The sequence below is a fragment of the Myotis brandtii genome, unplaced genomic scaffold, assembly GCF_000412655.1.
Source record: "Myotis brandtii unplaced genomic scaffold, ASM41265v1 scaffold470, whole genome shotgun sequence".
NCBI lineage: Eukaryota > Metazoa > Chordata > Mammalia > Chiroptera > Vespertilionidae > Myotis > Myotis brandtii.
Window position 1 is genome coordinate 16597 of NW_005367953.1, and position 10569 is coordinate 27165.

General features: G+C 39.8%; 1 protein-coding gene across 1 annotated transcript in view; it reads right to left on the minus strand.

Moving 5' to 3' along the window:
- LOC102263738 (cytochrome P450 3A12) overlaps nucleotides 1-10569 on the minus strand; it is a 44010-nt gene that overhangs the window by 3486 nt on the left and 29955 nt on the right. Inside the window, exons 10-12 of the mRNA XM_014547328.1 lie at nucleotides 7234-7394; nucleotides 4139-4365; nucleotides 343-505 (exon numbers count right to left, since the gene is read on the minus strand). Of these exons, the coding sequence (XP_014402814.1) occupies nucleotides 343-505; nucleotides 4139-4365; nucleotides 7234-7394 (551 nt within the window). The remainder of the gene's footprint in view (nucleotides 1-342; nucleotides 506-4138; nucleotides 4366-7233; nucleotides 7395-10569) is intronic.

Consider the following 10569-nt stretch of genomic DNA (forward strand, 5'->3'; position numbering starts at 1 on the left):
CCCTGCAGGCCTGGTCCCTCCCAACTGCTCTCCCCTGCTGGCATGATCGCCCACAACTGCCCTCCCCTGCCGGCCATCTTGTGGCGCCCATCTTGGGTCCACATGGGGGCAGCCATCTTTGACCACATGGGGGTGGCCATCTTGTGTGTTGGAGTGATGGTCAATTTGCATATCACTCTTTTATTAGATAGGATAAGTGAGCACATTCATACATACACATGCATATAGTGTGTGTGTGTATGTATGTATATATACACATACACACACTCACACACATCAGTTTTTACAAATTTCCCAATAAAGCATTATTTTGGCAGAGTGGTAACATGTTAAGTATCTGACCTGTGTTTCTTTGCAAGGTTTGAAGGAGAAGTTCTGCAGAACTCTGACGATAGCAAGTTTCATGTTCATGATAGCAAACCTCATGCCAATGCAGTTTCGGGGTCCACTTCCAAAGGGCATGTATGTGTAAGGATTTATACTGTCCTGGTTCTTCTTACTGAACCTGGTTCCACAACAGTAGATTAAAACAATTAATAAAACATAAACACCACAAGAACTACATGTTTGGGGTTCTAGTATATAGGATACTCCAGTGGGCTAGTCAGTGAGATCCTGCTCTGGTTATTTTGCTGTGAGAAATATAAGCTAGAGATCATTTCCACTCCCCTTACTCTTTAGAAGCTTTCAGTTTCATTGAAGAAAAAAGATGAATGCTGTTTAAAAGAAAATTTATTTTTAAACACTAAATTACATTCAGGATGTTGAAATGTTCACACTCTAAAGGCAAGAAGGAAATGAAGAAAAAGAAGGTTTCTCCCTCCATCAAACTCATGCTTGTCACATGCTCATGGAGGAAGGAAGCAGGAATAATACTTCCTATTAGTTATCTTTTCCTTACCTTCCCTGCTTTCCCCTCCCCTCTTCTGACCTCTCCTCTTCTGTCCCTCTCTCTCTCTCATTGAATAGCTTAAATCAGATGACTTACATTGGCATATGATGCTCCTCTACTCTCGTATGATCACTGGTTTCCTTATGTATCTGTTTCACAAGGCCAGTGGTCGGCAAACTCATTAGTCAACAGAGCCAAATATCAACAGTACAACGACTGAAATTTCTTTTGAGAGCCAAATTTTTTAAACTTAAACTATATAGGTAGGTACATTGTTATTAACTTAATTAGGGTACTCCTAAGCTGGCCTTTGCTAAAAAGTCCTCAATCTGATTGAGGTACGTTCGCTGAGGTCAACCCCTTCCAACTCTCCCATCCACACTCATCTTGTATACTTGTTTCGTCTATCTCCTTTCGTTCATCCTCTTTATATGTCCAAACCATCTCAACATACCTTTCTCAATCCTCAACACTACATCTTCTTTCACTCCACAACGTTCCCTAAAATTAACTTAATAAACTTTACTTAAAGTTTTTTAAAAATATATTTTATTGATTTTTTACAGAGAGGAAGGGAGAGGGATAGAGGGTTAGAAACATCGATGAGAGAGAAACATCGATCAGCTGCCTCCTGCACACTCCCCACTGGGTATGTGCCCGCAACCAAGGTACATGCCCTTGACCGGAATCGAACCTCGGACCCTTGAGTCCGCAGGCCGACGCTCTATCCACTGAGCCAAACCGGTCAGGGCACTTTACTTAAAGTCTTAAGTCAACTTCGCACTGTACGTGAGTGCCCACACGTGGTATTTTGTGGAAGAGCCACACTCAAGGGGCCAAAGAGCCACATGTGGCTCGCGAGCCACAGTTTGCCAACCACTGCACTAGGCTATAAATTCTCTGAAGGGTAGATCTATGCTTTATTCAAATTTGACTCCTCAATGTTTTATTATTTTACGGAAAAATATGTATTTTGGAAAAGTGATCATGGCATTGTGGTTATATATTTTTTAAGAGTTCTTATATTTTGGGGAACATTGAAAATATTTACAGATGCTGTGCCTTAAGATAATGTGGAAATTAGGAGGGGGGTATCGATGGCATATGGATGGGGCAGTGGACATGGGTTGATTGCTGTAAGGCAGGTGATGAACACATAGAGATGCATTATAAGTATTTTATAGACGTGTATATAGGAAATGTTTCTATATATGTTAAATACACATATACTTTTGTATATTTTTTAAAAGATGGATTTTTCACAGCCTGGCCCACTTTCTGACACATGGTCAGCACTTACTCTTTGATGACTGAATGAAGCAAAGTACAAGATGACTAACAGATATGTGAAAAAATGCTCACCACCTCTAACTATAAGGGAAATGCAAATAAAAATTACAATGAGATACCAGCTCACTTGTTAGGACAAGAAATAAATATTGTATATGATGTGGAAAGAGAAAGCTCTCATACACTGCTGGTGCAAATATAAACTGGTGTAGCCACTATGGAAAACAGTATGGAGGTTCCACACAAAAATTAAGAAAAGAGTTACCATAATACCCAGCAATCTCTCTTCTGGATATATACGTGAAATTTTTGTAATTTGAACACACTTATTCATAAAGATACACATACCCCTGTATTTATTAACATATTATTTATAATAGTCAAGACATGAAAACAAAACAAGTGTTCTACAACAGATCATTGGATAAAGAAGATATGGTACATATATACAATGGAATAATACTCAGCCATAAAAAGATGAATTATTGACAATTGTAACAACATGGATGGATCTTGAATGTATTATGTTAAGTGAAATAAATTAAACAGAAAAGAATAAGAACCACATGATTTCAGTCATACGTGGGATATAAAACAAAAAGCAACAAATAAACAAAAAATAAAATCATAGATACAACAGAATGGTAGTTACCAGAGGGGAAGAAAGGTATGAAGAAGATGAAGAGGGTACAGGAGATCAAATACAAGGTGACTGGAGAAGTCTAGACTTTGATAGTAATCACATAATAAAGTCTACAGAGGTTGTATTATAAAGTTGTACAACTGAAATTATTATAATATTAATCAGTGTTACACCAATAAATAGAATTAAAAATGAAGTACAGAAAAGGTCTCCGATTTCATGTTCATGAAGCTACAAGGAGGGAAACTGCTGAGCTTGGAGAAACCACAGAGGCCCCCTGTTCCAGAAAACAGAGGACTTGGCCAACTAACTTTCTTCAAAAGTACTGTCTGTAGACACTATGCTAGAATAAGGACACCATGGCAAATGAGACAAGGTCCATGCCATTAGGGATCGTATAGTTGTGTTAATAAAAGTCTAGATCCAAGGTAGTGCCCTCAATAGTTCTTTCCAATTTTGATCACCAATACACTAAATGGGAAGCATCAGCTCTTTTCAGAGTCCAAGCTGTGCCCAAAGCCAGACTTGGCTCTGAATTCCCAGAACATGCTCACGACCCCTAAAGAGGAGGGTCTTAGAATGTCTAGAGAGCAGATGACTTCCCTTTGGAAGAGTCACCAAATACTGAGAGTAGGAGGAATCTGGCCCAGGACTGCAACCAAAGACAGACCAGGGAACCTGTGTTCACCTCTACCCTTAAGGGACTGCTTAAACTATCAGGAGTGAGGACCTTTCAGGTTGTCAGCCTGCACTCTCCCAATTATGCTAAAGGAACAGCAGCCGATGTTTTTAAAAAATAGAATGTGGGAACATTGGTGGTAAATTCACAGATTAAAGAGAACAACACAGAAAAACGTAAAGAAAAAAGCCTATATTTCTAAAATCATTAGTGATTAAGTAAATTATCGCATATGTATACAATCACAGACAGATAAATATATACCTATATAAGGTGGTGTTTTATACATAGGATGTAGTTTATGGTTTACTGTTAAATAAAGTAGTATAAAATATAATTATTCTAATTTTTAGAAATCTATATATGCATAGAAAATGTCAATAATGACATACATCACATTATTAATGAGACCTATATTAAGGTATTTGGACTATAGACAAATACAACTTTCTTTTATCTAATCTAGAGATTGTAAAATAATAATCACTCTTGTAATAAGAAAAACTTCTAAAAGTAAGTAGGTATGCATACAAATGATTGTACAACCACACGTTCATCATCTATACTAAAAGACATCAGATTATGTCCAACCAGCCTGGATGAGGGTGGGTTCCCTTTCCCAGGGGTCCAGTACCTTTCAGGACGGAACTCCTCAGGGTCTGGCCAGTACCTAGAGTCTCGGTGAAGAATAAAACTTGGCACCATCACCACTGTCCCTTTGGGAATGAACACCCCATTGATTTCCACATCCTTCTTACAGAGCCTCTCAAGTCTACCAGCAATTGGGAATAGTCTGAGGGATTCATTCATCACCATGTCAAGATATTCCATCTGTGCCAGGGCATCATAGGTGGGAATTGCCTGGGAAGAAAGAAACAGATTTTGATAAACTGAGATTTAAGATCAACTTTCAACTCAGTCTATGCCGTTTTATAGAAATGTTAGGCGCTCCAAAGAATAACTTATTTGAGTAAAGGACCTTAGGATTTACAGGCATTTTAATATCTATCATATCCTTTGACCTGCTTAATGGCCCATTGAGATACGTGGAGTAGTTATAACTATGGGAGACGTTGGGGACAATACCCTAAACAGGACCGGAAGTCCCTCACCTTACCATACAGTGATTTTTTTAATCTCATGTGACTAATAGACTATGGCCCCTACTCTTAAATGAAATATGCTAAGGTCACTTTGTTTTCAAAAGAGAGGCCGCACTTCTGCAGCAAGGAAAGAGAATGAGTAAAAAAGCAAAATCCCAACTTGACATAAAGTTTTTTAGTTGAAAAATCCTATATTTTTATATACATATATTTTTTTATTGATTTCAAAAAGGAAGGGAGAGGGAGAGAGATAGAAACATCAATGATGAGAGAGAATCATTGATTGGCTGCCTACTGCACACCCCTACTGGGGATCGAGCTCACAACCTGGGCATGCACCCTTGACTGGAATTGAACCCAGGACCCTTCAGTCTACAGGCTGACACTCTATCCACTGAGCAAAACCAGCTAGGGCCAACCCTTTAGGTTATATAGAGGATTTGGAGAGAAAAACTATATAATGTAGAAGTTATAAATAACTTGACGAGAAACAGGTTTCCTTCTAAACCAAATTGGGTACATGAAGAGTATGATGGGATGCTAGCTACCAGGCACACAATTTCATTCTAGCAGAAGTTATAAAGAGGTGGAACCCCACTCAGCCTCATGCTGCCTTGCTGGAACAGTCTCCTAGTTGTTGTTCAGGGTTTGACTGTAAGCTGTGAAGATCTCATACAAGCCTCTCCAGCCCCAGAGGCCAGTCTCTTCCTACCACAAAGAGTTCCAGTTTTGTCAGATATCTGAAAACAGTGTGGGCAATATGTGGGTATCACTTGGTGTTATATTGAAGAGGCAATACTGTAGAGGTTCAGGGTTTGGCTAGTGGCTTCTTCACCACTAGCTATATGACTAGTGTATAAAAATTATTTCACCTCTCCGTACCTCAGTTTTCTGATATGTTGCATGGAGATATTTAGAGTTGACACTTCATAGAGTTGTTTGGCAGAGATATCACTGCTCACCCAATATCCATGTGGTCTCCACATCTCCCAGCCCACTTAAAGCTAGGGGGAACCAGCTTTGAGAATGGGCTCCGAGCTGAGGTGATGTATGTTAATTGGAAGTAAAAACACTTGAAAATCCAGTGAGCAACACTCTACTTTATTCCCCAACCAAGATGAAGGCCTTGTGTTCCAGAAAGTGCAGCTACAAGAAAGTGGGGCCTTGCCCTAGCCGGTTTGGCTCAGTGGATAGAGCATCAGCCTGCGGACTGAAAGATCCTGGGTTCAATTCCGGTCAAGGGCACATGCCCAGGTTGCAGGCTTGATTCCCAGTAGGGGGCATGCAGGAGGCAGCCAATCAATGATTCTCTCTCATCATTGATGTTTCTATCTCTCTCTCCCTCTCCCTTCCACCTGAGATCAATAAAAATATTTTTTTAAAAAAGAGAAAGTGGGGCCTTTTTAGCTTATATTTCTGAGTAACTATGTGGAGCAGAGACTCCCATTTCTACCCTCCTCTAACAATCCATGTTCTATAAATATGAGAAGTAAACTTTTGCTATATAAAGCCATTTAGATTTCAGGACCAATCTGTTACCAAGGCATAACCTAACCTATCCTGGTTAATACAGAATTTGTTAAGATTAAATTCATTTATAAATACAAGGTATTTAGAATAGACATATATAGTAAGGAGCAAATGTTTAGTTATAGTGTTGTAATTATTACTAAAAAAAAAAAAAGCAGAACACAATGATTTAGCTAGTCTCTGTCTCTTAGTGACCTTTCCATCTTATTGCTATCAAAAGAATGCCAATGTGAGTTTTCCATGAGAAGAAAGATAATCTCTAATTACATAGGTTCTAAAATCTTTTCCTTATATCTGAAAGACCTATGACTCAGAAAGGTCATATGACCTGTCCAAAACCATAGTCTGGACTCAAATGTCTATCTTCTATTCCCTACCCTACGCTCTTTCCTATATGTCAGGCTTCTTCTAGTCTGGAATGTTTACCCAGGGTGGTATATTACACTATTTGGGCCTGTTCTCCACCACTGTGTGTGTCCGTGCCCTTAGTCGTCTAACTTTGTGCCCTCCTATTTTGATGCTGGGGTCGGCCATGGTGCATGCTTTAAATCAATGGAATGTTGGTTAAGTGTGATGCAAGCAGAGTTCTGAAAGGCACCCATATGATTGGGCTTATTGGTCTTTCCCTCTGCCATTGCCTGAGAAGAACATACCCAGGCTTCTTGTCTGGAGTATGGGAGATATGTGGATCATGTGTGGAGCTGATTCACCCAGCCTCTTAGCCAAGGCCAGCCTCGATCAGCCAAGAGCCAGACTAAAGCAAGTCCAGTCAATATCAACACAGATAATTATCCAGACACTTGAGCAATCAACGTTTATTGTTAATTGCCACTGAGGGGTTTTTTTTCCATTCGACATTATTGTGATAACAGATAACTGCTATGCCAGGAAAAGCACTTTGTCCAAGATCTTATAATCTGTGAAAAGTACACATTACCTATATTTCTTTGTTTTCATCACTTTACATCCTTCCTAAATAGCATAGATAACGAACTGATGCTTATGCTCTTTGCAAAAATTATCCTACGAAATGGTGAGGAGGCATTCTTGTTAAGGTTTCACTTCCTCCCTCCCTCTGCAGGTATCATCCACTTACCTTATTGGGAAATGTTACCTCGATCTCCTCTTGCAGTTTCTGCTGCACATCAGGGTGAATGGCCATAAGATACATAAAGAAGGAAAGAGAAGTGCTAGTGGTTTCATAGCCAGCAAAAATAAAGATAATAGATTGGGCGACAAGCTCCAGATCGGTCATAGCTAAAAGGAAAAGAAAAGTGAATGTAAATCATCAGTTTGGATTATGAAGAATCCATATGAAACGCCAAACTGCTAGAAGAAAAAAATGGAAATTCAGATCAAACTAGGGGGAGTTGTACTCTGATGTGTATACTGCAGATCCAGAAAAAGGCAAAAAAAAAAGTCTTAATCCAGTTTTTCCAAAGGTCTACACCAGTGGTTGGCAAACTCATTAGTCAACAGAGCCAAATATCAACAGTACTTCTTCAAAATAGACTCGCCCAGGCCGAAAACCGACTTCTGCGCATGGGCCACAAAGTTTCAATCGCACTGTACGTGCGCCCGCACGTGGTATTTTGTGGAAGAGCCACACTCAAGGGGCCAAAGAGCCGCATGTGGCTTGCGAGCCGCAGTTTACCGACCAGGGGTCTACACTATTCTTGGTCACCTGCCCCTGAATACATCACTCTCATCACTATCTCAGCTGTGTAATTCCACAGTATGTTATTGGAGAATCTTAAAAGTAGTTTAACTACAAGTAATATGGGATAGCATTCTCCCCCAGGAAAATTTTAAATTATTCCTAAAAATTTTGAGACGGTTTACAATACTGAAGTTTATGTAAAGAAAAATTAAAGGATCTTTCTTCTAAACATGTTTCCAGGAACTTAAAAGAACAGTAATTGGCTACAGATAACTCTTCTACTCAAGGTATTGTCTATGGACCAGCAGCATCAGCAGTATCTGGGAGTTTATTAGAAATGCAGAATATCGAAGATGGCAGTAGCAGGAGCTTCCTTCAGCCAGGAGGAATGGAGAGCTGTGGCTCTCCACTGCTGGGCCAGATGGTGGTGTTTCAGAGAAAGAAATGGAAGCACAGAGTCCTGCCAATGCTCAGACTCCCAAAACTCGCATCCTGTTGCCTTTGGAGTATAGCCAAGGAGCATATTATCTATAAACCAAGAGTTATTGCTGTAGAACCACCGTTTCCCTCTGTGACTGATCCCCAGGTTGGATGCTTGGAGGGAACCCCATGGAGGTCAGGGGTCACCATTACAGTGAGGGAAAACAAACCCCACCTCCAAGCAGCAAGGCTGTACTGTTTTATAAAAGCCCTGGAGGTCAAATCTGGATCACAGAGGTAAAAAATCTTGTGATTCAGTGCTATCTACTGGAAAATAGTAGAAAGACCTCTTCAGAGGAAACTGTTATAAGCCATTAATATCAACAGATATAAATGTGTAGGTAAAGGAGAACAACAAATACCACGAATAACTACGGAAATAAGGATGATTGAAAAAAAAATGAAAAATCTCCAAAAAGCAAGTTGGAACACATGGAAATATGTGATGTAAATGACAGAGATTTCATGATTGCAGTTCTGTAAATACTCAACAAAATGCAAGAAAATGCAGACAGGCAATTCAATGCACTCAGAAAACAAATGAATGAACAAAATGAGTACGTTACCAAAGAGACTGAAAGTTTTAAAAGGAACCAATCAGAAATCCTGAAAATGAAGCATGCATAGAAAACAGAGCCAAGGAGATGGAGGAAAGAATTATGCAGCAGAAAAAGCAATGTTAGAATAATGGACATTCCAGAAGAGGAAGAAAGGGAGAAGGGGAGGAAGAGTCTATTCAAACTAATAGTGGCCTCATTTTTTATTTTCTCCTGAGAGAATAAGCATGGTTAAGATCTAATCTATTTGTGTGGGAATGAATTAGGGCCTTTTGATACTTAGAGCACTGAAATAAACATGCTAATTCCCACAAAGTTGTAATTCACAACCAAAAACAAGAAAGGTCTACCGAGTTCTGATTTTTCAAACATTATTTTTATGATGCTGTTGGGGGTAAATTCAACTATCAAATTCCTTCCCCCAGTTAGGCTATACCCCATGATATCCAAAATTTAGAGCTGTGCTGCCCAATAGATAGCCACTAGCTACATGTGCTTATTTACATTTTAATTAATTAAAATTAAATATAAGATTCAGTTTTCAGTTGCATTGCTTACATGTCAAATGTGTAATAGCCACATGTGCCTAGTGGTAACTCTATTGATATAGAATATGTTCTCTTTCATCACAGAAGGTTGTATTAGACTAGATAGATAGGGAGAAAGAAAGACATGTAACATAGATATGGATATATTTATAGTGCTGTGCTGGAGTCATCTCATCCCTGTTCTTTAGAACCAATTATTAAATATTCAGAAATTTTGTGAGATGGTTGTCAAGCCATTAGTAGTTTGAAATTAACTATGATGGAAGTATTTATATCATAGGAATAAATGATAATACTTGGATTTTTCTTTTTTGAGAGAAAATATGTTTACATCACTCATTATGGGTGAATATAGAAATATTTATGTTTATGAGACCTCTGTAAATATATTTAATGTGCTTAGCTTTATCCACTGAGACAATCTAGAAGTAAGGAAACCCTAGGAGCAATGAGCACTCCTAGATCTGATTTTGGTTTCTAAGTACCATTTCTCACTAAGATAAACCAGAATTCCTTGGTGAAATGGCTGGCTCCAGGGCTGATCAGGGGAAATAGAAATTTGGAACACCTTGCATCAGAAAGCGAGGAAGTACTCAGAAAATGATAGGTGAAAAAGATACAGGACACTCTCTATACTCTAATGGTGGACATATCTATATCCTATATAATAAAAGAGAAACATGCAAATTAACCATCCATCCACTATGTCAAGCCACGCCCATACACTACGCCCACCAGCCAATCAGGAGTGAGTATGCAAATTAACCCAACTTAGATGGCTGCAGACACAATGGAGGAAGCCAAGCTTCCCGCCTGCCCTGGCCAGCTCTCGGCTCCGCTCAAGGCTACAAAGTTTCAATTATAGAAGATAAATAAATCCCAGAAAAAAAAGGAGAGGCTGGGAGCTTGGGTTGCCGGGGGTGTGGCCAGCCTGAAAACAGCCATCAGCCCCTTACCCAGGCTGGCCAAGCACCCCAGGGCGACTCTCCCACCCTGAAGTGGCTGGGGGCAGCCTGAAAACGACCCTCAGCCCCTCACCCAGGCTGGCCAGGCACCCCAGCAGGACCCCCACCCTGATCTGGGACACCCTTCAGGGCAAACCAGCCGGCCTCCACCCGTGCACCAGGCCTCTATCCTATATAGTAAAAGGGTAATATGCAAATTGACCCTAAAAGCAGAACGACTGG